This window comes from Chlorocebus sabaeus, chromosome 28 (assembly GCF_047675955.1).
Source record: "Chlorocebus sabaeus isolate Y175 chromosome 28, mChlSab1.0.hap1, whole genome shotgun sequence".
Lineage (NCBI taxonomy): Eukaryota > Metazoa > Chordata > Mammalia > Primates > Cercopithecidae > Chlorocebus > Chlorocebus sabaeus.
Genome location: NC_132931.1, coordinates 15,388,619 through 15,414,755, shown reverse-complemented (window position 1 = coordinate 15,414,755; position 26,137 = coordinate 15,388,619). Strand labels below are relative to the sequence as shown.

The window sequence follows — 26,137 nt, the reverse complement described above, 5'->3', positions numbered from 1 at the left end:
GCCTCAGCCTTTCAAATAGCTGGTGCTACAGGCACGCACCATCAGGCCCGGCTAATTTTTTAAAACATTTTTGTAGAGACGTGGGGGGAAGTCTTATTAGTTTGCCCAGGTTGGTCTCGAACTCCTGGGCTCAAAGGATCCTCCGGCTTCGGCCTCTCAAAGTGCTGGGATTCCAGGCATGAGACACCGCAGCCTGCCTTCTCTGACACTTTTTCATACAGTAGGCATGTAAAGCTCTTTTGATATGTGGGAGGGAAAAAAAAGATCCCCAGGGATTGGTGTTATTTCCAAAAAGTAAAGGAAACTGCTGGCCCCCTAAGAGAAGCCGGAAACCCGGTAGGGAAAAGTTGGCAGACAGTCCGGGGTCTTCTTGCAAGGGAGTCCCTGCGAGCTGCCCTGCAGAGCCTGAGCTGGGGCGCGCCCCCTTTAAGGGGCGGGGCAGGGGCGGGGCCTGGCCCCACTCTCCCAGGCTGCCCCGCGCGCGCGCGCCGGCAGTTCGGCCACGTCCCTGGCCACGTCGCGGCTGCTCTCGCCATCTTCGCCGCTTCTTCTCAGGGGCCGCCGCTGCCTAAGCCGCCCAGCCCCGGGGCCGCCGTGCTGCGCCGACCGCCGCCGCCGCCGCCATGAACATCTTCCGGCTGACTGGGGACCTGTCCCACCTGGCGGCCATCGTCATCCTGCTGCTGAAGATCTGGAAGACGCGCTCCTGCGCCGGTGAGCGGCGGGGGAAGGCCCCGAGAGGCTCGGGCGCGGGGGCCGGGTCTCGCCGAGGACCTGCAGACCTCGGCCACCCCACGGGCCAGGGGCCTGCGCCGGCCCGACACACCCCCTCGGCCGGCCTAACGGGTGCCCGGACCCGGGGGGCAGCGGCCTGCGGGCCCTCGGGGTGAGCGCCGTGCCGGTGTTGCAGCGCCGGGCCCCGCTCTGCACTCGATCCCCGCGCGAACTTGAGCCGTCGGGGCGCACCTGGCTGCGCGGGGCCCTGCTCTGTCTGAAAAGTTGGCGTGAGGCGGGGGATCCGGCAGGCGTGGCCCCTCCCTGGGCTTGAATAGGGTCCCTTCTCCGGCCGAGATCCCGCGTGGGGGTCCCGGGGTTGCAGGGAACCCGCGAATCAATGGGACAGGCGGGAGGAGGATGGGCAGGACCGCGGCCGGCTGGGCCTGACGTGGCAGCCCAGCCAGCTCGGGAGGCGGGGCGGGCGCAGGGAGAGGTCACCCGGCTCCCCACCCTGCCCGTGCAAGGCCCGGGTTCTAGGTGTGGTGTAGTGGGGTCGGGTCAGGCCTGTCCTTAGAGTTGTGTGGGCATCACCCAAGCCCTTGGGTCCAGGATCACACCCCTTGCGGAGGGGCTTGCGGGGAGGTGTCCGCGATTTTCTTGGCGTAATTAATGCTGCTTTGGGAAACGATCTGGTTTGTCAAACTCTAAGTGCGTCCATCTAATAATGAGTTCTCTTAAAACTGTAGCGCCTGGGGGCCACCGAGGCCTCCTATGGGCTCCTGCAGTTTCTTACTCCACGTCACCAGTGAGTTGGCTGCTGCCCTGTTCAGGAGTACAGATGTCATGCAGGCACTGCTAGGAGGCAGTGAAAAGAGTCTTTCCCAGATAATAGTTTTGAACTTTTACATTTCGTTAAAGGTATAATACTTGAGAGTTTTTAACTTATTCTTTTTTTTTTTTTTTTTTTTTTTTGGAGGCAGGATCTTGCTCTGTCACCCAGGCTGGAGTGCAGTGTGCGATCACTGCTCACTGCAGCCTCTACCTCCCCTGGCTCAGGTAATCCTCCTGCCTCAGCCTCCTGAATAGCTGGGACTCCATGCGTGTACCACCAGGCCTAACTTTTTTTCTGGCTATTTTTCGTAGACACAAGGTTTCACCATGTTGCCCAGGCTTTAACTTTCTTAAAAATTCCTTAAACTTATTTTTGATGTTCAGCGAAATAATTTTTGTTGAATTCAAGAACTGAATTTTTTCAGAGGCAGTAAAAGATGATCCTGAAGGATCTGGGTGGCAGAGACTCTATTTACCTGATTTATTTCTAAAAATGTTGGCATCTAAAGTCCCACTCACTTCTCTGACTCTGCTGTCTGCAGGCCTCCCCTATCTCCTTGGATCATAACTGAGATCCAGGAAGTAAGCAAAGCCCAGAAGACCTTTGAGCAGTTAAAATGGGTGTTACAAAGTCCGTGTGCCAGTGTGTTTGACTTGGAGGTGATCTCTCAGTTGATACATAGTTCTGAGAGGCCCCATTGTATGGTTTCCAATGACAACACATCATTGCAGCAATGTGGATAAGTGACGTTGAGGCACTTGCTGTATATCAAGTAGTCAGCCGAGTGCTTTATATGGCTTATCCCAGGTAGTCATTAAAATAACCTTAGGAGGGCTGGGTGCGGTGGCTCATGCCCATAAACTCATCACTTTGGGAGGCCGAGGTGTGTGGATCACCTGAGGTCAGGAATTCGAGACCAGCCTCAGCATGGAGAAACCCCGTCTCTACTAAAAATACAAAATTAGCCGGCCGTGGTGGTGCATGCCTGTAATCCCAGCTACTCGGGAGGCTGAGGCAGGAGAATTGCTTGAACCTGGGAGGCAAAGGTTGCTGTGAGCTGAGATCGCACCATTGTACTCCAGCCTGGGCAACAAGAGTGAAACTCTGTCTCAAAAAAAATAAAATAAATAAATAACCTTAGGAGGTAGGTGCTATTGTTCCCATTCTGTGGAGGGGGGATCTGAGTCTTAGGGAGTCAAATAAATTTAGTGATAGAGCCAGGATTAAAGCACAATTAGTAAGTAACTCAAAGGATTGGATAGATGAATGTCTAAGGGAGCCTAAATAAACGTTTGATACCAAACCACGATGTTTAGATCCTTTTTTGTCACACGCAGATGATGTTACCTTTTTTTTTTTTTTTTTTTTTAAAAGAGTAGGACCGGTGTCTCACTCTGGCCCCCAGGCTGGAGTGCAGTGGCTGTGTCACGGCTCACTACAGCCTCAAACTCCTGGGCACAAGTAATCCTCCCTCCTCAGCCTCCTGAGCGGCTGGGTACAGGTGTGAGCCACAGTGCCTGGCGATGTTAGTTTTAATCTTTAGTTTTGCTCCAAAATCTTCGTGTGAGTCTCTTTATTTTTTTCCATATGTTTTTCAGAATCCCCTCCTCTGGCAAATCATTAAGCCTTGAAGTGTGCTGTCTCTTAAACTTTTATCCAAACTAAGATATTTGGGAGAATTCAATGCAACTCCAGAATAATGATTTGTTTTTTTTGTTTTTTTGTTTTTTTTTTTTTTGAGAGTAAGTCTCGCTGTTGTGCCCCAGGCTGGAGTGCAAGGGCGTGATCTTGGCTCACTTCAACCTCCGCCTCCCGGGTTTAAACGATTCTTTTGCCTCAGCCTCCCGGGTTCAAGCGATTCTCTTGCCTCAGCCTCCCGAGTAGCTGGGACTATAGGTGCCTGCCACCATGCTCGGCTAATTTTTGTATTTTTAGTCGGGATGGGGTTTCACCATGTTGGCCAGGCTGGTGTCGGTCTCCTGACCTCATGATCCGCCCACCTCGCCCTCACAAAGTGCTGGCATTACAGGCGCGAGCCACCGCGCCAGGCCGTTCATTTTTTACTATTCACTGTTTTCATTTGAGAGATTCAGGAGCATATCAGGAAAATATGAAATACTTCAGCTAAAATGCTAACGAAGGAAGAGAGAAATAGATTAGTTAACTTTGTGTGTGTGTTTGCCAAGTATTCCAGGGATATTATTAAACTGTTCTTGTTCTCAGACTTAGGATGATTTCTGTCCTTGTTTGTGTGTTTTCCTGATTTTAAGTAAATCACCCAGATCATTTATTCAGAATTAAATGCTAACTTTGACAAGCTGCTTTGTTTTTCCATACTAAATTATAAAAGTTGTTTAGAGTCTTTTGAAAGAGTAAGAATTTGATATGAGTTTCTCAGATGACTGGAATAGGAGACATGTGCATCCAGATTGTGTTTCTCATTTTGAAAATACTGATACTGAGGTTCATTTTTAGGATTTTAGCACCGATTTTGAAAATTCTGTTTTAGTCTCGGAACCATGGTGCTTTTTACCCCATAAGGGTCAGGGATGAAGCTTACTCGTGCAGAAGCTGGAGATTCTGTGTTCCTCGTAGTCAGATTCCAGAACAGCTGACTTTAAGGACCATTTTAAAGTGGGGGCGGTGAGTTGATCACGTTTGAGTCCGCATTCTCTTGTGGCTGTATCTGCTATTGTCTTTACAGAAGAGTGCCAAAATGGAGTGTGAGTTTCTCCTATTCTGAATTATTGCAGCTCGATCCATAGTATGCTCAAGTTGTCACTTTATTTTTGTCCTAAACACTGACCTACATAACCTTGGAAGAACAAGCGGTGGTTTTAGATGAAGGGCTTCCTATTCCAATTTTCCTGTAGGCCAATGGTTATTAGTGCCGTATCTACTGTAGTGCTGTATCTATTAGTAGTGTGTATCTACTGTAGCTAGTGATCAGTAGTGTGTATCTACTGTAGCTAGAGGAGTCTTGCTGAGATCCACGACCCTGGGCCTTCCCCCACAAGTCTCTCTCCTTCCCTCCTTCCCCTGTCGCTTAGGTTGTTGTTAGCTGTTACGTAGGTTGTAAACTTTTCATCCTACCAAACACCATACTGAAGCTTATGGTGTCCATACATTTCACATATGGGACAGTTGATATTTTTGGAGTAATATAGTGGGTAAGATGGGGAGTACTCCAAGAAGCTTTTGCATCACATGTGCAGCTCCCTCTGTAGCTGTTGTCGCCTCTGCTCCTTTGAGCGCCAGTCTCTGAGTAATCATTACTCTCAAACATTTATTAACCACCCACCACGTACAAGGCACTGGCACACAATTCAGAACAGCAGCTTGCAACTATTAAAAGTTTTTGTTCTTGGCCAGGCACGGTGGCTCACGCCTGTAATCCCAGCACTTTGGGAGGCCAAGGCGTGTGGATCACGAGGTCAGGAGATTGAGACCATCCTGGCTAACATGGTGAAACCCGTCTCTACTAAAAATACGAGAAATTAGCTGGGCGTGGTGGTGGGCGCCTGTAGTCCCAGCTACTCGGGAGGCTGAGGCAGGAGAATGGTGTGAACCCGGGAGGTGGAGCTTGCAGTGAGCCAAGATCGTGCCACTGCACTCCAACCTGGGTGACAGAGCGAGACTCCGTCTCAAAAAACAAACAAACAAAAAAAACAAAACAAAAAAGTTTTTGTTCTCGGCCCGACTTAGTGGCTCATGCCTGTAATTCCAGCACTTTAGGAGGCCAAAGTGGGTGGATCACTTGAGCACAGAAGTTCAAAACCAGCTTGTGCAGCATGGTGAAACCCTGTCTCTACCAAAAATACAAAAATAACCCAGCCGTGGTGGTGCGCTGTGGTCCCAGCTACTCAGAGGCTGAGTGGGGAGGATCACTGGAGCCCAGGAAGTCGAGGTTGCAGTGAGCCATGATCACACCATTGCAGTTCAGCTTGGGTGACAGAGTGAGACCGTCTCAAAAACAAAAAACAAAAATCAAAAAAAAAAAAAAGAAAAGTTTCTATTCTCAAGAAAGCTGTAATATAGTTGAAATGATATGAAAATGTACAAAAGATGGCCAGGCGCGATGGCTCACGCCTGTAATCCCAGCACTTTGGGAGGCCGAGGTGGGTGCATCACCTGTCAGGAGTTCAGGACCAGCTTGGCCAATATGGTGAAACCCATCTCTACTAAAATTACAAAAAAGTTACCTGGGCATGGTGGCTCGCGCCTGTAGTCCCAACCACTTGGGAGGCTGAGGCAGGAGAATCGCTTGAACCCAGAAGGCAGAGGTTGCAGTGAGCCGAGGTTGCGCCACTGCGCTCCAGCCTGGGTGACAAGAGCGAAACTCTGTCTCATAAAAATAAAAATAAAAAATAAATACTAAACTTTGCTGATGGACATAGAAGACGACCTGCATGTATGTTCATAATGCAGTCCTGGAGAGCACCCAGGCAGGCTGGTGAGAAAGAAAGATGACATCTCTCCAAATTGATTTCTTAATTCAGAATATTATCAAAGCTAAAGACAATAAACTGAGTGAAATAATCTGTAATATACCTACGTGACAAAAGGTTAATATCTGTAATAAAGTACTCCTGCAAATAAAAACCCAGCAGAAAAATGGGCAAAGTTGGCAATTCACTGAAGAATCACAAAAGACCAATGAAGCATGAACGGATGCCCAGTCTCACTAGGAGTTAGGAATTTGAATATTAAACTAGCAGTGCAGGCCAGGTGTGGTGGCAGCGCTTTGGGAGGTCAAAGCTAAAGGATCACTTGAGGCCAGGAGCTTGAGACCAGCCTGGACAACAGTGTGAAACCCTGTCTCTACAAAAAAAAGGAAACATTGGGTGGGCATGGTGGCGTGTGCCTGTGTCTTAGGTGCTCAGGAGGCTGAGGTGGAGAGTCACTTAAGCCCCGGGCCGCAGCAAGCTGTGATCATGCCATCATACCCCAGGCTGGGCAACAGAGTGAGGTTCTGTCTCAAAAAAAAAGGGGGAGGTGGGCAAATAAAGAAAAAAGAACAGCAGTGCATACCTCTGAGTAGGGAAATGTTGGCAAAGATGTGAAGAAAGGGTATTTTGATTTGGTGTTAGTAGATATGTAAATTGGCATGGCCTTTCTAAGAAGAATTTTGACAGTATCAAATTTTAAAATGTTCATGTCTTATTTTTGGTTTATGTGTTTTAATTTGCATTATTTTTTGTTAGGGCTTAAAATTTTTTAATTGATACATTATGATTGGATCTATTTATGGGGTACAAGTTGATGTTTTAATACATGTGTATGTTATATAGTCTAATCTGAGTAGTTATTTCCATCACCTCATGCGTTTATCATTTCTTCATTCGAAAACCTCTCTTCTAGCTATTTTGTAATGTATAATACCTCATTGGGAGGATTGCTTGAGCTTAGTAGGTCAAGGCTGCAGTGAACTATGATTGCACCAGTGTGCTCCAGCCTGGACCACCACAGAGAGAGACCCCATCTCCAAAACAAAACAGAAAACAAAAGACATTTAACCTAGCCCAGTAGGATAAGACAAGAATGATGTTAAGTTTAATGATTGATTTCCATGTAACAAGTTGTACTCCTTAATATGGGTGTTTGGTATATTTGGTATGGGGGTGTCAGTTTCAGAAACATTTACAAAAGTGAGTATTCTGGCAGAGCTTATTACCTGGTAACCTTAGCATGTTTTGATCTCAAAGTGGAGAGAAACTGACTAGGAGAGCTGCTCTGGTTTAATAGCAGATATTCTACCCCCAAACTCTCCAGGAGATTCTTGCCCCACCCCCTTCTGTCTTCAGCTAGGATTCCCGTTTTCCTATGAAGATAGGACAGTTTTGTTGTGTTAAAGGAAGAAGCTCGTACTTCCTAATTAGGATCCCGGGCTAGGGAGAATGGTGTGGGACCACATTAGCATCTGCAGATTTCCAGCAAGGCGGTCCTGCGTGGATGCTACTCCATGGACGGACTGCACACCACACACTGCCCTGTGCGCACTCGGGGCTCTCTCGCCCTCCAGCTAGTAGTAAATTAGGGCAGAGCCCTATTTACAGTCACAGAGACACAGTATGACCTGCACATTCTTCACAAGTGTTCTCCCAAAATACCACGAAATGAGAATGCCCCCATGACATGAAGATAAAATGAATTCCATTTTCTTTTGTCCATTTATTCATTCAGCAAATATTTTCTGAGCCCTGCTGTGTGTCAGGGCCCAGTGTCCCATGCAGGGAATACAAGATGGAATAAGGCATGACCGCAGCCTTTAAAGATCTTGGTATTGAGTGGGGTTTTGGGGGAGAGGAGAGGCAGGAACCACATCATCACAGTGTATTTTTTTAAGTACTGTAATTGGAGCTAGGGCAGCAGCTGGCATGAAGTAGTTCCCCTTATGTGCTTGCTGAATGAATCAACAGTCCTGAAGGAGGGTATCTTCAGAGATGACCTCCCGGAGGAGGTGGGATGTGAGCTGGGTCCCCATAGGGGGCTGGTAAAGACAGTATGATGGACCCTGGTTTTCAGTATAGGAATTCTGGGAATGAGGACACAATTTCAAATCTGCCTGACTTCCAAAGTTCTGTTAGAGTAAAACCCTTTCCCACAAAATTCATCTATCTGTATTCTGTATGCCTATATTTAAAATATTGGAAAGAACCATATAGGAAATACGCTAGAAATTGATTTCTCAAGGCTTCAGCGAACACCAGGTATGGTCTGACTGCTCCCTGTTCTTTCTTCTTCCCCCTCCGAAACCTCCAGTTTTCTTGGATAGCAGCAGCCTTGTTATTTCCCCTTTGGAACATTGATCTCTGTAGGAAAAAATAAGTTATCCGTTACTGGGGAAAAGACTAAGCAGAGCAGATTTACTGTCTGTGTCTCCTCCTTTGGCCCTTGAAGTTGGTTTCTATTGATGGATCTGGAAGGGTGGCGTCAACATTTTCTTCCATTTCTATTTAGGTGTGTATGTGAATAGGCTGGGACTACAGTTTTTCATCTGAGAAAGTAACATTCTTACATTCAGGCTTTCATCATCAAACTGCAAAATGATTGTTCCTAAAATATTGAAAAACAACGCCGGGCTTGGTGGCTCAAGCCTGTAATCCCAGCACTTTGGGAGGCCGAGTCGGGCGGATCACGAGGTCAGGAGATCGAGACCATCCTGGCTAACCCGGTGAAACCCTGTCTCTACTAAAAAATACAAAAAAAAAACTAGCCGGGCGAGGTGGCGGGCGCCTGTAGTCCCAACTACTTGGGAGGCTGAGGCAGGAGAATGGCGTAAACCTGGGAGGCGGAGCTTGCAGTGAGCTGAGATCCGGCCACTGCACTCCAGCCTGGGCTACAGAGCGAGACTCTGTCTCAAAAAAAAAAAAAAAAAAAAAAAGGAAAACAACGTGTAATACAAAAATTAGCCAGGCGTGGTGGCGCACCCACCTGTAGTACCAGCTACTCAGGAGGCTGAGGTGGGAGGATCACCTCAGCCCAGGGAGGCCAGAGGTGCAGTGGGCTGTACTTGTGCCACTGCACTCCAGCCTGGGCAACAGAGTGAGACCCAGTCTCAAAAAAAGAAAAGAAAAATAATGTGCTTTTCACGTTCCAGAGGAGTGTTGTGAATGATTTGGGTGAAAGTTCATTTAACATTTTTGTTAAATTCATACTTACTAAAATGTGTAATAGTGTGAAGTTTGCATTATAGATGAGGGTAGGTGGGTTCTGACATTTAGTTAGTCTTCAGTTTCTTTAATGCATTCGCTCAGTCTCCAGCATCTGAAACCCATAGTTCATGTCCTTTGTCAAGTAAATATTTGGTCAAATATAAATGTCAGAAAAGCTGTGTGCACACCACATAAATGTCCAGCCTTCCTGGCTGAGTGTGGCTGCGCCATGCAGTGCTCTGGAGGTGGGTTGGTGGTTGGAGGTGGAAACACAGTTTCAAGGCTTTAAAAAAGACAGCTGCTTTTGAAGACCGGCTGTAGTTGTGGGTTACCACCTTCATGTTGTCCTAGCATTCAGGAACATTTTTATACAAATACAGTGGAATTTCTGTTTATTTTATTTTAATTAATTTGTTTTTTGAGACAGGGTCAGGGATGTGACCACAGCTCCCTGCAGCCCCAACCTTCTAGAGTCACGCAATCCTCCCACCTCAGCCTCCCATGTAGCTGGGATCACAGGTGTGTACCACCTTGCCTGGCTGTCACTTTTTTATTTTTTGTAGAGACAGAGTCTAGTCTCAAACTCCTGAGTTCAAGCGATCCTCCCGCCTTAGCCTCCCAAAATGTGGAGATTACAGGCATGAGCCACTATGCCCAACTGAGACCGAAGCTTTAAAAATCTTAACATATCCAAGTAATTGCCGCTCTTAGCAAAGAAGTCACCATGGGAGGTGATGCCATTATTCCAGTGGGAGTTCCTACCCAACTCTTACCTGAGTCAGTGCTTCTCACTCGACTCCTCATCCCCCTTAATCACAGTAGACTCCATCTCCATTCTCAAAAGATTTCTCACCATGGAGATATTGTTTTACCTTGCAAAGAAAGGCCCAGGCGAGATGGCTCATACCTGTAATGCCAACACTTTGGGAAGCTGGAAGGATTGCTTGGGCCCAGGAGTTCAAGACCAGTGTGGGTAACATGGTGAAACTCCATCTCTACAAAAAATGTGTTTAAAAATTAGCTGAGTGTGGTAGCTCACACCTCTAGTCCCAGCTACTCTAGAGGCAGAGGTGGGAAGATTGCTTAAGCCCAGGAGGTCAGGACTGCAGTGAGCTATGATCGTGCCTCTGCACTCCACCCTGGGCAGCAGAGGGAGACCCTGTCTCGGGGGAAAAGAAAGAAAAGAAAAATGTGAATGTAAGAGACAAGTTATAACACTAAATGACAGCAGAATTATTGAGAAATTTGTTCCTGCCTGAGGAGATATGTTTGAGAAATATAAGATTCCTTTGAATGATACACATTCTGGCATAATGAAGCCCCTTTCCTGTGGTCGCCCTTTATAGTGAGACAGAAAAACCTGTTAGAGCCTCCCAAAAGGGGCATGTTTGGGAACGTTAAGGGATAGAAAAACTACAACTGCTCTTGTTCATTCAGAGCCCTCCCCAGACCTGGGCCTTTGACCCCACACACTCCTCCTTCCCTGCCTGCACTCCCTGTACAGTGTGATCCACAGGAATCCTAAAGCTCTGCAGGTCTTTCTAATACTTCCCTTCTGTTTCTCCAGGTATTTCTGGGAAAAGCCAGCTTCTGTTTGCACTGGTCTTCACAACTCGTTACCTGGATCTTTTTACTTCATTTATTTCATTGTATAACACATCTATGAAGGTATGGTATGCCATCCCCTGGAATGTATTTCATCAACAGTGCACAGGTCTATGGAAACTTAATTTATGTCAGCTGTATATTTTTAATTAAAATGCTCCAAAAATCATGTCTTAATATGCTGTTCTTGACTTTAAAACTTTCAGACCACCTTGTACATATAACTGGGAATAAACGAGTTATCAGTAAGCATACATTTTTGGTTTCAAACAGTAGTTAATTAAAATACTTTGAAGTTAGAGCTTTTTTATTTTAGGTTCCTTAAGTATGATAAATCTAAAGCTCTCGATAACTCTATAAGAAAGAGGGGTAACCATTATATTTTCAAGCCGTGGGAAATTACAGAGTCCCCAGAGAAATCCAGCAAGTTGGTACATAACAAGGAATGAAAGCAGGACTCCTAGTTGCAGTGTCTCATTTTGCTGCTGTGTGAGGAACTGTGTGTAGGTTTCTACCTTTTTTCTTTTCCACTGAGTCAGTTTTTCTTAAACTGTTGTGTATTTTTGTTGGCAAATTTTTATTACATTTGCCATGCTTAAATGATCTGTATGCCATCATTTACTTAGTAACATATTTTTTAAACCTTCAACTTGTCCGAAGCATTAGTATCTATAACACCTTTGTTGTCTTTCTTGTATTTTTTTGAATTCACATTAAAACAAATGTATAACTATTAAAATACAAAATGTTTGCACACCACCTAACACTTTGTGTTCCACTGGTGGTGCACACCCCATACTGGGGGAAGTTGTAGACTACATGAGCTTCAGTTCTTTCACACAGTGTTGAATTCATGCTTGTGAACACCTATAGAGCTGGGAACTGAGGATGTGGCAGAAAATAAGCAGAAGTTTCTATTCTGGTGTGGGAGAGTACACAGATCATGGCAGTACAAGTGACTGCAATTTATGGTGGGTGCTACAAAGGAAAAGTATAAGAGACTGTGAACCTATGGGTATAAAAAAAATGAAACAGGCTAGGCACAGTAGCTCATGCCTGTAATCCCAGCACTTTGGGAGGCCAAGGTGGGTGGATTGCTTGAGCCAAGGAATCCGAGACCAGCCTGAGCAACATAGTGAGACCCCGTCTCTAAATATGTGTGTGTGTGTGTGTGTGTGTGTGTGTGTGTATATATATATGCAGAAATTAGCCAGGCATGGTGGCATACTCCTGTAGTCCCAACTACTCGGGAGGGTGAAGTGGTACGATCGCTTGAACCCTGGCGGTTGAAGTTGCAGTGAGTCATAATCACACCACTGTACTCCAGCCTGGCAGCCTGGGTGACAGAGCAGGACCCTGTCTGAAAAACAAAACAAAACAGGGGCTCTCGGGATATGTAATAGGAGTCTGATTTCTTTCTTTCTTTCTTTCCTTCATTCTACAAATACTGAGCACCTGTGCACCAGGCACTATTCTAGGACATTTGGTTATTAGCACACCCAAGGAAGTAATATTTAAACTGAATCCTATTTGGTATGGCATCTAAACAACCTCCCCCCAACATTTTGTGTTCAGGAGCATTTTCATAAGCACTGTTGAAAGGAGACAAAGCAATATGTAAGTCTGGTCTTTACTAAAAAGCAAATTTGAGTCACTTATAATAGATTCTTCATTACCAAGTGATGGGAACCTAGTATTCAGGAAGTGAGCTTACTTAAAAATGGTTAGGGGCTCACGCCTGTAATCCCGATACTTTGGGAGGCCGAGGTGGGCGGATCACGAGGTCAGGAGATCTAGACCATCCTGTGAATGGCGAAACCCCGTCTCTCCTAAAAATACAAAAAATTAGCCAGGCATGGTGGCAGGTGCCTGTAGTCCCAGCTACTCGGCAGGCTGAGGCGGGAGAATGGCGTGAACCCGGGAGGTAGAGCTTGCAGTGAGCCGAGATTGTGCCACTGCACTCCAGCCTGGGCGACAAAGTGAGACTCCGTCTCAAGAAAAAAAAAAAGGTTAGGTCCCCACTTGTCTAGGCAAGTTAAAACTTGAGATGTGTGAACAAGAATCCTCCCTCCCACTCAGGATGCCCAGGTTTCAGAGGAATCCATGCTTGCTTGGTTGTAGTTTCTAAGCACAATGTCCTGAAAGTCTGTCCTGAGACCTGAGGCGCTCGTGTCTTTTTACTTTAACTTCTATGTGCTGGTGAGAGGAGAGAAGCAGCTGTTCTTCTCCAGCTGCTGCTAAGGCCTTAGTGGAAATAACGTCCATCAAGTTTTCATTAACGTTGAGCTGGCCACAGGCTAGGTCCTGGTGAGAGGCCTGTCTGCTGTGAGCCTTGGCTGGATGTGCTGAGGGGGTTCAGTGCACGTGTAGATGGATGTGTGTTTTGTTTATGCATGTAGATTTTGTTTTGTATTCCCATATGTGCACATATATTTGTGTGTGGAGAGAACTCCTGTAATAGTGTATGAATGTTCCTTGATTCCTTTTGGGGGTAGTTCTTTGGTATATGGGTATGAACAACAATTTTAATACCATGTTGACTGTTTATTTGCAAGTATGAAGTGTCAGGGTCAATTTAGTGTCTTCGTAGTTTTTTAAAAGCATATAAGGGCTTCATGACTGCTGTCAATTTCCTATTAAGTCATCTGCCTAGATGTTCTCACATTGTCTTTCCTGGGGAGAAGCAGTGCTAGGCAGGACAGCTAGCTCTCAGGTGTTGCTGTTCCTGGACTAAACCTGCTATTTGATCCTTGAGCCTTATTTCTGCAGTCTGAGAGTTGATGTAATTTTAGAATATCAGACTTTTCTTTGGGGTCAGAGGAATACATGTTTTTTGGCCTTTAAAAAAAAATTTTTGTATTTCCCGTAGAGACGGGGTTTCACCATGCTGGCCAGGCTGGTTTTGAACTCCTGACCTCAAATGATCCACTCACCTTGGCCTCCCAAAGTGCTGGGATTACAGGCGTGAGCTACTGTACTTGTATACCAGTTTCTTATAAAGTTAAACTTATGGCTGGTCATGGTGGCTCACGCCTGTAATCCCAGCACTTTGGGAGGCCGAGGTGGGTGGATCACAAGGTCAGGAAATCAAGACCATCCTGGCCAACATGGTGAAATCCCGCCTCTACTAAAAATTAGCTGGGTGTGGCGGCGTGCGCCTGTAATCTCAGCTACTGGGGAGGCTGAGGCAGGAGAATTGCTTGAACCCGGGAAGTGGAGGTTACAGTGAGCTGAGATTGCACCACTGCACTCCAGCCTGGCGACAGAGCAAGGCTCCGTCTCAAAAAAAAAAGTTACACTTAACATATGACCCAGCAATCTGACCCCAAAGTACATACCCAAGTGAAGTGAAAACTTACATTCACACCAACACTTGTACGCAAATGTTCACAGCAGCTTTATCCACTGTCCTCCCAAATCAGAAACCACCTGTCCTTCAACTGGTGAGTGAATAAATAAACTGGTGCATCCATACAATGGACCACCAATGGACACAGCTATAAAAGGAACAAATTATTAACACTAGGCCCTCACTTAATGTCATTGGTAGGTTCTTGAAGTGAAACAACATACACTGAAGCCAGTTTTACCATAGGCTAATTGACATGAGTAAGAGTTAAGTTCCTACAGCATATTTCTGGTCCCAAAAACACCACCAGACTTTTAAATAAAGACCCAAAACAGGCCGGTGCAGTGGCTCACGCCTGTAATCCCAGCACTTTGGGAGGCCGAGGCGGGCGGATCACCTGAGGTCAGGAGTTCAAGACCAGCCTGACCAACATGGTGAAACCCCGTCTCTACTAAAAATATAAAAATTAACTGGGCGTGGTGGCGGGCGCTTGTGTTCCCAGCTACTTGGGAGGCTGAGGCACAAGAATCGCTTGAACCCGGAAGGTGGAGGTTGCAGTGAGCCGAGATCGCACAACTGCACTCCAGCCTGGGTGACAGAGTGAGAGTCTGTCTCAAAAAAAAAAGGCCCAAAACAAATGTGAGCTATCAATTTTTTTTTTTTTTTTTTTTTTTTTTTTTTGAGACAGAGTCTCACTCTGTTGTCCAGGCTGGAGTGCAGTGGCGTGATCTCAGCTCACTGCAAGCTCCGCCTCCTGTGTTCACACCATTCTTTTGCCTCAGCCTCCGGGTAGCTGGGACTACAGGCACCCGCCATCAAACCCAGTTAATTTTTTGTATTTTTTTAATAGACACGGGGTTTCACCGTGTTAGCCAGGATAGTCTGGATCTCCTGACGTGGTGATTCGCCCACCTCGGCCTCCCAGAGTGCTGGGATTACAGGCGGGAGCCACTGCGCCCAGCCAGTGTGAGCTATATATTTAAGAAAGATTAATAAAAGCAACATAATTATTTATCCAATTTTTAGTGAATTGGTGCGTGACGGTGGGTCATAGTGGTGGTGGGTTAAATCAAGAAGTATATGTTTGCAGGCTGGGCGCGGTGGCTCACGCCTGTAATCCCAGCACTCTGGGAGGCCGAGGTGGGCGGATCACAAGGTCAGGAGATCAAGACCATCCTGGCTAACACGGTGAAACCCCGTCTCTACTAAAAAAATACTTAAAACTTAGCCGGGTGTGGTGGCGGGCGCCTGTAGTCCCAGCTACTCAGGAAGCTGAGGCAGGAGAATGGCGTGAACCCAGGAGGCGGAGCTTGCAGTGAGCCCAGATCACACCACTGCACTCCAGCCTAGGCGACAGAGTGAGACTCCATCTCAAAAAAAAAAGGTATATGTTTTCAAAGCAAAAATTATAAGGAGTACCTCCTACTACCATAAAGTTAAAAAACAATAACAATTATAGCAGGCTCACTGAGTGCTTTTGTACTACATTGTTTATTGTACGGTTGTATAATTATTGTATATTACTTTATGAATTTTTATTTTACCATAATTTGTATTCATTTTCCAACCCACTTCAGTTCAGGGTCCCAGGTGGCCAGAGCCTATCCCAGCAGCTCAGGTTCAAGAAGGGAACTTTCCCCCACTGCACAGGATGCCATTCCATCACAGGGCGTGCTCTCCCACACCCACACCCACACTCACACTAGGACAGTTCCCATGCCAGTTCACCTAACAAGCACATCTTTGAGATGTAAGAGGAAACCATAGTATCTGGAGAAGACCCACCTGGACCCGGGGAGAGCGTGCGAACGCCATGTGGACAGTGTCCCCAGCCGGGAACCAGTTTCTTTTCTCATCAATGTTACAACGAAAGGATGTTATTGGCAGACCTGCTGTATACACAATAAGTTTGGTTGACTCTCAAATGCATTAGGCTAACTGAAGTTGGACTCAGAAGGCGACATACTATATGACTCCATTTATGTGGCATTGTAGAAAAGGCAAAACTACGGGCGGAGAACATAAGTGTGATTGCATTGCAGGAGGTGAAGGAAGCCTGGGGGAGCTTGACTGCAAAGGGGCAGCATAGCAGAATTTTGGGGGTGATGGAACTGTTCTGTGTCCTAATTTTGGTGGTGGTTATGCCTCAGAACTGAACACCTCCAAAAAAGAGAATTTTACTATATTTAAGTTTTAAAATTCCAAAAACAGGCTAAGGAAGAAAATCTTGCCTTTCCAAATACATGGATAATAAAAAAAAAAAAAGCTGGGGGAGCTGGAATAGTGGCAAGGTATTGACACCTGGTATTTTTTTCTTTTGCTTGTAGGTTATCTACCTTGCCTGCTCCTATGCCACAGTGTACCTGATCTACCTGAAATTTAAGGCAACCTACGATGGAAATCACGATACCTTCCGAGTGGAGTTTCTGGTGGTCCCTGTGGGAGGCCTCTCCTTTTTAGTCAATCACGATTTCTCTCCTCTTGAGGTTAGTTTAAAAGGTTATTTAGGGCCAGGCGTGGTAGCTCATGCCTGTAATCCCAGCACTTTGGGAGACCGAGGCAGAGTTCGGCCTCCACTTTGGGTGGGTCATGAGGTCAGGTGTTCGAGACCAGCCTGGCCAACATGGTGCAACATCGTCTCCACTGAAAATACAGAAAATTAGCTGGGTGTGGTGTGCACGTGCCTGTAATCTCAGTTACTCAGAAGACTGAGGCAGGAGAATCGCTTGAACCCAAGAGGTGGAGGTTGCAGTGAGCCAAGATGACACCATTGTACTCCAGCCTGGGTTACAGAGCAAGACTCTTGTCTTGGGGGAAAATAAAAAAGAGGTTATTTAGGGCTGTGCCTGGTGGCTCATGCCTATAATCCCAGCATTTTGGGAGGCTGAGGTGGGCAGATCACTTGAGGTCAGAGGTTCAGGCATTCAGCCTGGCCAGCATAGTGAAACCCTGTCTCTATTAGAAACACAAAAATCGGCCATGCGCAGTGGCTTACGCCTGTAATCCCAGCACTTTGGGAGGCCGAGGCGGGTGGGTCACAAAGTCGGGATTGAGACCATCCTGGCTAACACGGTAAAACCCTGTCTCTACTAAAAATACAAAAAAATTAGCTGGGTGTGGTGGCGGGCGCCTGTAGTCCCAGCTACTTGGGAGGCTGAGGCAGGGGAATGGCATGAACCTGGGAGGTGGAGCTTGCAGCGAGCGGAGATGGCGCCACAGCACTCCAGCCTGGGCAACAGAGTGAGACTCTGTCTCAAAAAAAAAAAAAAAAAATTTAGCCGAGCATGGTAGTTAGGCGTCTGTAGTCCCAGCTACTTGGGAGGCTGAGGCAGGAGAATGGCATGTACCCAGGAGGTGGAGGTTGCAGTGAGCTGAGATCACACCAGTGTACTCCAGCCTGGGTGACAGAGTGAGACTCCATCACAAAAAAAAAAAGAGAAAGATAAAGAAATACAAAAATTAGCTGGGTGTGGTGTTGTGCACCTGTAATCCCAGCTACTTAGGAGGCTGAGGAAGGAGAATCACTTAAACCTGGGAGGCGGAAGTTGCAGTGAGCCAAGATTGAGCCACTGCACTCCAGCCTTGGCGACAGAGTGAGGCTCCATCTAAAGAAAAAAAGTTATTTAGTGGTCATTTCTGGTCATCTAGGTGAATGGACCTGTTTGTATGTTTGCAGATCATGTAGGTTTTCATGGGGTTTTTTGTTTTTATTTTCTGGTTTGGGAAACTCTAGTGCAATGTTCATGACTGGTGTAAAAAATCGTAGATGAGAATTAAGCACCCACATATTTGGGTGTCTGCTGACAGCTTACAGTCTGATTCATTTGAAATAGAAACTTGAAACTGTATTTCATTATCTTGACTTCTGTGGTACCAAACACAGCCCTGCCCGTACCAGTGTTGGAAGAACACAGTCTCCCTCCTGTAGCCCACATTTTGTTTCCTTTTCATGTACAGATGTGCACTGATGTTGTGTCTATTACCCTGCTTAGCAGCACTCTGCACCTCTTGCCTTTAGGAAAGGTGGTTTGTGGTGCCCCAGCACTGTGCAGTGCACTGATCTGCTCCCGAGTACCTCTTCTTTTACCTCTTCTTTCCTTACTGAACAGGCAAATGGTGCTGCTCCACATCCTGGGACCGATCAAGTCACTGTGCTACTCTGAGTGTCTGATGGATGCTGGGAGCGCCTGGATTTTTTTTTTTTTTTTTTTTGAGACGGAGTCTCGCTCTGTCACCCAGGCTGGAGTGCAGTGGCATGATCTCAGCTCACTGCAGCCTTTGCCTCCCAGGTTCAAGCAGTTCTCCTGCCTCAGCCTCCCGCGTAGCTGGGATTACAGGTACCCGCCATCTTGCCTGGCTAATTTTTGTATTTTTAGTAGAGACTAGGTTTCACCATGTTTTCCAGGCTGGTCTTGAACTCCTGATCTCAGGTGATCCACCTGTCTAGGCCTCCCAAAGTGCTGGGATTATAGGCGTGAGCTACCACGCCCGACCATGCCTGGACTTTTAAAACACTCAAGGACCCTCTGAAAGTCCTTCTGTTATCATCATGAATAAAGTCGTATGTTGGGCAGAGAATTTCTGTAATTACAATTCTGACTTCTACCCCTTTGATTTAACCACACCAGAAAGCTTAAGGAATAAGAAAAATAGTAAAAATATTTCAGTAGTCTGGCAAGATCAGTCAGCGAGGAAAAACAGCAGCAAGGAAGTAGAAGGAACTTATCAATTATCAGTATTGTCAACCCTGGCGGAAAGCAGGGTTGATTTGGTATCCCAGATCTGGAGCAGGACAAGCTTGTCCAGGAGAAATGTCTGTATGTAGATTCATAGAAAATTGAGGCAGGAAAAATAAACCTGGAGAGACAGGGTGATGAAAATTCAAAGTGGTAGAGATGTCCAGGTTACCCAGCTTGTCACACTGGCAGTGCCCTGCCTCTTAAAGGTTGCTTAAGTTTCTGTGATTTATGCCAGGAGTCCTCAACCCCTGGGCCACTGACTGGTCCCGGTTCATAGCCTGTGAGGAACCAGGCTGCCCAGGAGGAGATGAGCGGTGGGTGAGCAAGTGAAGCTTCATTGTATTTACAGCCGCTCCCCATCACTCACATTACCGCCCAAGCTCCACCTCCTGTCAGATAAGTGGTGGCATTCAGTTCTCATAGGAGTGCGAGGCATTCAGTTCTCATAGGAGTGCAAGGCCTATTGTGAACTGTGCATGTGGGGGATCTAGGTTGCGTGCTCCTTATGAAAATCTAATGCCTGATGATCTGTCACTGTCTCCCATCACCCCCAGATGGGACCATCTAGTTGCAGGAAAACAAGCTCAGGCTCCCACTGATTCTGCGTTATGATGAGCTATATAATTATTTCATTGTATATTATAGTAATAATAGAAATAAAGTGCACAATGATTGCAATGTGCTTGAATCATCCCGAAACCATCCATCCACCCTGCTAGTCTGTGGAAAAATTGTCTTCTATGAAACCAGTCACTGGCGCCAAGAAGGTTGGGGACCACTGGGTTATGCAGTTGCCAAGCTGTTGTTCTGTTTTGGGCCGACATGCCCCACTCCCCACTCATCTTAAGCTGCTTTGTGGTAAAGCAAGCAAGAGCGTTTCCTCTGAGCTTCTGGTGGGCAGTGGGTCCTGATGGAAGCTTGCATTTCTCTTCTAGATCCTCTGGACCTTCTCCATCTACCTGGAGTCCGTGGCTATCCTTCCACAGCTCTTTATGATCAGCAAGACCGGGGAGGCCGAGACCATCACCACGCACTACTTGTTCTTCCTGGGCCTCTATCGTGCTTTGTATCTTGTCAACTGGATCTGGCGCTTCTACTTTGAGGGCTTCTTTGACCTCATTGCTGTGGTGGCCGGCGTAGTCCAGACCATCCTATACTGTGACTTCTTCTACTTGTACATTACAAAAGGTATGTTGGATGTGGCCTGCGTTGTTTCTAGAGTCACATGTTCTTTTAGGAGCGCCCTTGCCTGGCACTCTTCTAACCGGGCACTCTCTCATAAACTGGCTCCAGAGAAACACTTTTGTGATTGACCAGTAACATTCTGGATCAGGATGTTGTCTTCTTAAATATAAGAATCCTTTTTCTTTTGCAATCACTTTTCCTAAAATGACACATTTTCACTAAAAAATTCATCTGGTGTTTCAGTAAACATAACACCAGATACCTCTCTGTGCATACACAGACACATGACTTAAACTGTACACGCTGTTCTATACACTGCTTTTATCCCACTCACATTTTTCATGTCTTTAGAAATCTACATAATTTTCAGTAGCCACAGAGTGTTTCATTATGTGCATGTACCATAATTTATTTACCCAGCCCCCTGTTCATGGCTGTTCAGGCTGTTACTGGTTTGCTGTTAAAATCCAGTCATTATATCAGCATCCTTGTATATATGTGTTTTTGCATTTGTATGAATATAGGACATGTGAACTTTACCAAAATTTGATGAAAGCTATCATCCTTGTTCAGAAAAAAAAAGCATATTTATGCCGGGTGCGGTGGCTCACGCCTGTAATCCCAGCACTTTGGGAGGCCAAGGTGGGCGGATCACGAGGTTAGGCGATCAAGATCATCCTGGCTAACACATGAAATCCTGTCTCTACTAAAAATACAAAAAAAATTAACCAAGCGTGGTGGCAGGCACCTGTAGTCCCAGTTACTCGGGAGGCTGAGGCAGGAGAATGGTGTGAACGCGGGAGGCAGAGCTTGCAGTGAGCCGAGATCGCGCTACTGCACTCTAGCCTGAGTGACAGAGCAAGACTGTCTCAAAAAAAAAAAAGCATATTTATGCATACGCACCCAAATGCATGCATATAGTTTTGGCAGATTCAGGAATCTCTGAAACCCAACCACAGATCCCAGGCTAAAAATCCAACTATACAATAAAATTCCTAATGGTGGAATTGCTAGGTAAAAAGCATATATAGATCGGGTGCGATGGCTCATGCCTGTAATCTCAGCACTTTGGGAGGCCGAGGCGGGTGGATCACCTGAGGTCAGGAGTTCGAGACCAGCCTGACCAACATGGTGAAACCCCAACTCTACTAAAAATACAAAATTAACTGGGTGTGGTGGCACATGCCTGTAATCCCAGCTACTCGGGAGGCTGAGGCAGGAAAATCTCTTGAATCAGGGAAGCGGAGGTTGCAGTGAGCTGATATCACGCCATTACACTCCAGCCTGGGGAACAAGAGCAAAACTCTGTCTCAAAAAAAAGAACATATATATCTTATATCTTTCCTTTTTTTTTTTTTTTTCCTCCAGAGCGAGTCTTTCTCTCTCGCCCAGGCTAGAATGCAGTGGCTTGCTCTCAGCTCACTGCAACCTCTGCCTCCCAAGTTCAAGTGATTCTCCTGCCTCAGCCTCCCGAGTAGCTGAGATTACAGTCACACACCACCACACCTGGCTACTTTTGTTTTGGTTTGAGACGGAGTCTCGCTCTGTCACCCAGGCTGGAGTGCAGTGGCACGATCTGGACTCACTGCAACCTCCACCTTGCAGGTTCAAGTGATTCTCTTGCCTTGGCCACCCTAGTAGCTGGGACTGCAGGCATACACCACCACACCTCGGCCTCCCAGAGTACTGGGATTACAGGCGTGAGACACCGCGCCTAGCCCTTTTTTTTTTTTTTTTTTTTTTGAGACAGAGTTTTGCTCTTGTTGCCCAGGCTGGAGTGCAGTGGTGCAATCTGGGCTCACTGCAACCTCCACCTCCCATGTTCAAGGGATTCTCCTGCCTCAGCCTCCTGAGTAGCTGGGATTACAGGTGCCCGCCACCACACCCAGCTAATTTTTATATTTTTAGTAGAGATGGAATTTCTCTATGTGGGTCAGGCTGGTCTCAAACTCCCAACCTCATGTGATCCACCCGCCTCAGCCTCCCCAAGTGCTGGGATGACAGGCATGAGCCATTGTGCCCAGCCTAATTTTTGTATTTTTGGTAGAGATGGTTGTGCCCAGCCTAATTTCTGTATTTTTGGTAGAGATGGTGTTTCGCCATATTGGCCAGGCTGGTCTTGAACTCCTGACCTCAGGAGATCCGCCCACCTCTGCCTCCCAAAGTGCTGGGATTATAGGTGTGAGCTCCCTCACCTAGCCATCTTTTGTGTTTGTTTTTTTTTAAAGAGACAGGGTCTCATGCTGTTACTCAGGCTGCAAGAATGTAGTGGTGTGATCCTTCCTCACTGCAGTCCCAAACTCCTGGGCTTAAGTGATCCTCCCTGCTCATCCTCCTGAGTAGCTGGGACTACAAGTGCATGCCACCACACCTCTTTCATTTAAAAAAATCTTTTTATAGAGATGGTTTCGCTCTCACTTTTTTTGCCCAGGCTGGTCTTGAACTCCTAGCTTCAAGGGATCCTCCCACCCTGGCCTGCCAAAGTGCTGGGATTATAGGCGTGAGCCACTGCACCCGGCCTTTATGTTTTAGTACCCAGAATTTCACAGGCCTCCCTACATAGCTATATTTTACTATATATTGATTAGGGTGAAAGTCATGGTAACAAAAAGCCACTATGAATTTAGTGGCACTTTCGATGAAATTTGTATTTTTAAAATACAATTGCTTATTTCCTATACCTTACTATGTAGAATCTTGTGTGTGAGTGACTTCTAGGAATGGGAAGAAGGAAGCTAAGTTTGTCAATATCAGTAACCTTTTGTTTTCTTTTCTTCTCTTTGAAATTCTAGTACTCAAGGGAAAGAAGCTCAGTTTGCCAGCATAAGTGCCAAAGACCATCACCAGCATCTGTCCTTCAGGGTGCTCGGACAGAATTCTTACCACAGCAAAGGCATAAGATGCTTGATACGGAAAATCAGAAACTTAACTCTTTTGTTGCAGATAGTCATCAGTGGCTCTGTAAGAACGCAGAGGAAAAGAGCCAGAAGGTTTCTGTTTAATGCATCTTGCCTTATCTTTTTTTATTACTGTGTACAAAGATTTTTTTACACAAAGAAACTTAATGCTGTATTAATAAATTCAGTGTGTAGCTTCAATTGGGATAGTTTCAAAAGTGAAGATTTTGTGAGGAATAAGTGCAAACTTTTTTTTTAATTTTAAAAAAATCTTTGAAACTGTTGAGTCTTTGTGTCTGCAATGAAATTGTACTCCTTGACAGTTGGTAGATTATATATTCTTCCATCCCTCAAACTTGCATTCCACTATATTTATTTGTTGGCAAAAGATGAGCTGTATTTGTTTGAAATCTGAGACACTATGTTCAATTGGATGTATCTGTTCAAATTTATTCCCATGTGACGTGGAAGTCCTTCGTTGGATGTCACAACACTACATTTGAGGTTGGTAAGGATGACTTGGAGGTCCGTGGTTTTCATTACCAACATTTTAAGATTCTGAATGTCGATGGAGTCTCACTGAAGAGTCACCAAAGGTGCCTGCCCTCTTCCTCTGCTGCGAAGTGTCAGTTGGAGACTGTCCCAAGGGTGCTGAAGAATCCAGCGGCAGGAGTTTTGGCTGCTTTCCATCTGAGTGTGGGATGGGAGGGGCATTCATGATCATTTGGATATAGGAATCTACTCCTCTGAGGAATGGAACACAAGTAGTTACCTGTCACTTTCCTTTATAATTCCAAAAGATGACTACAACCATGTCCATGCTCAGATTCAAACAGTTTTCCATATCACTTTTGGGTGGTAAGATGATTTACAATTTTTTTTTTAATTGGCAGCACCACTAACCATTCCTTATATTCTTTTTTGTGTGGTTGGTTTTTTTCTTTTTATTTAACCCACAGCTGACATCATAGTTTCTTGTTTTGTTTTCCAGAGCTCTTGCATGACTTACGTTACCATCCTAAAAAACACTGTATTAAACATAGACTAAATTGTCTTTTTTATGAATTAGGCTTTTTGAACATCCTATGTTGGGATGATTTTTTTTTTTTCAATTGGCAACAAAAGCTCTGTAGGGCTGCAAACATTTAAAGTCCACATAATCATCTGTAAGACATTATGTATTTTGTGGAAATACTAGAATTTTTTTCCTGATTTTGCCATTATATGGATTTGCTATTTTTTTATTAATGCAAAAGTATATGACTTTGTTTTTTATGTGATACACCATAAATATTAAAGTGTTGAATACTAACAGTGCTGATGACAAGAAGGATGTAGTATTTTTGCTTTCTGCATTACAATGTCTTCTGGAGGAAGGGAGCAGGATGAGTTTCATTTGTATCTAGTGTGTGTCTTAACATCTTTCTAAATCAGCAGTGTAACTGCATAGTTTAACTTCCTGTGTGCCTCATTTTACTTTTCCCTCCTTGCCTCATGTTTTGGCTTTTGTGTATCAGAGCATCTTTCCTTGCAGCATCCTAGTCTTGCTTTAGTTTCTGTGGTCTCTATCCTCCTTAAGGATTCTGAGTGTGGAAGGAGGCTGGGAAGTCTAGTGCAGTAGGTGAGCAGACATCTTGCTGCCCAGCCTGGGGTGGGTGGGGCGCATACCTGTCTTTGTGCATGCAAATCCAACACACCTGGCGCATCCTCTGGAGAGCATGACGCACGGAAAGGTCTGGAAGCTCTGCATAGTGATGCCTTCTGCAGTCATCCTACCCAAGTAAAAGTAACTTTGGCTATGTTGTTACCACCGTTTTGGTCACCCAGGAGGACATCTTAGCAAGGGTGCCTGCGAGGGAGTGTGGGACTGGGCCTCATCCTTGCCGGCGTTGGAAACCAAGGCCTTGTATGCCATGCCTTATGAAGCACTGTTTCACAGTTACTTTCACTTCCTGAATAAAGGTTACCAGGTAATTAATATTTTTATTGAGGTGTTTGTGTGTTTTTCAGTGTAAGCATCATGAGAAATAAAGCAAAGGTCAGAGATTTGCCCCGTAACTGGTATGATAGGAAAAGCTGCTTTCCAGCCAGGCCTGGTGGCTCATGCCTATTATCACAGCACTTTGGGAGGCTAAGGCAGAAGGATCACTTGAGGACAGGAGTTTCAGACCAGCTGGACAACATAGCAATACCAAATCTCATTTAAAAAACTAGTAAAAGGCCAGGTACGGTGGCTCACGTCTGTAATCCCAGCACTTTGGGAGGCCAAGGCGGGCGGATCACGAGGTCAAGAGATCAAGACCATCCTGGCTAACACAGTGAAACCCTGTCTCTACTAACAATCGCCCCCAAAAAATTAGCTGGGTGTGGCGGGTCCCTGTAGTCCCAGCTGCTCGGGAGGCTGAGGCAGGAGAATGGCATGAACCCGGGAGGCGGAACTTGCAGTGAGCCGAGATTGCGCCACTGCATGCCAGCCTGGGCGACAGAGCAAGACTCCGTCTCAAAAAAAAAAAAATTAGTAAAAATGAAAATTTTTAAATAATAAAAGAAGAAAGGCTTCTGGCCATTGGCTCCTTAACAGAGACCAATCTTTTCCCCTGTCCAGTTCAATCACAAAGAAACTTCAAACAAGTTTCCCTGCTTCCTCACGCTTGGGCTAAGAGAAGAGCAGGTGGAGAAGTGGTTTTAATGGAGATCATAGTGGTTTATGAGAACCCTAAGTAAGAAAAGCACATGCTTTGGGCCCTGGCATGTGTTGCGGCTTGGCTCCCTCACTGGTACTCCCTGGCCCTGGACTTCACGTGAGCCTCATTGCCTCCAGTTACATAGGTAAACTGCCGGGGATGCTATTGCTGGCAAAGCTCACGGCCAGAGCTTGGTACACATACAATAATCATATTTGCCCCTCCTGACTTTCTGCTTAGTTTGAGACAGCCCCTTCAAAAGCTGGTTGGAAACTGGTTCTGGCAGGAGTCCCTCTGACTCATTTGGTATAGGTCAGTTTTGCCAGAAGGTTCATAACCTTGTTAGATGCAGTGGCTCATGCCTGTAATCCCAGCACTTTGGGAGGCTGAGGTGGGCGGATCTCCTGAGGTCAGGAGTTTGAGACCAGCCTGGCCAACATGGTAAAACCCTCACTTCTAAAAATAAAAAAATAA

General features: G+C 45.9%; 1 protein-coding gene across 2 annotated transcripts; it reads left to right on the top strand.

The window, feature by feature from the left end:
• The first annotated feature begins 460 nt into the window (after positions 1–460).
• Positions 461–24,959, top strand: KDELR2 (KDEL endoplasmic reticulum protein retention receptor 2). 2 transcript variants are annotated; one of them, XM_008018737.3, is made up of 5 exons: positions 461–714; positions 10,772–10,872; positions 16,486–16,644; positions 19,833–20,085; positions 22,875–24,959. In XM_008018737.3, the coding sequence occupies exons 1-5, from the start codon at positions 624–626 to the stop codon at positions 22,907–22,909; spliced, it is 639 nt and encodes a 212-aa protein (XP_008016928.1). In that variant the 5' UTR covers positions 461–623; the 3' UTR covers positions 22,910–24,959. The 2 variants fall into 2 exon arrangements, with proteins under 2 accessions (XP_008016928.1, XP_008016929.1); XM_008018738.3 differs by lacking the exon at positions 19,833–20,085 and having other exon boundaries at positions 499–714; positions 22,875–23,334.
• Positions 24,960–26,137: the final 1,178 nt, after the last annotated feature.

What these genes read in the sequence shown, in the direction of transcription:
- KDELR2 (XM_008018737.3), top strand. Translation starts at nt 624, where the DNA reads ATGAACATCTTCCGGCTGACTGGGGACCTGTCCCACCTGGCGGCCATC. An exon ending in GAAGACGCGCTCCTGCGCCG is followed by an intron (nt 715 to 10,771) that starts GTGAGCGGCGGG and finishes CTGTTTCTCCAG; the next exon opens with GTATTTCTGGGAAAAGCCAG. An exon ending in TGTATAACACATCTATGAAG is followed by an intron (nt 10,873 to 16,485) that starts GTATGGTATGCC and finishes TTTTGCTTGTAG; the next exon opens with GTTATCTACCTTGCCTGCTC.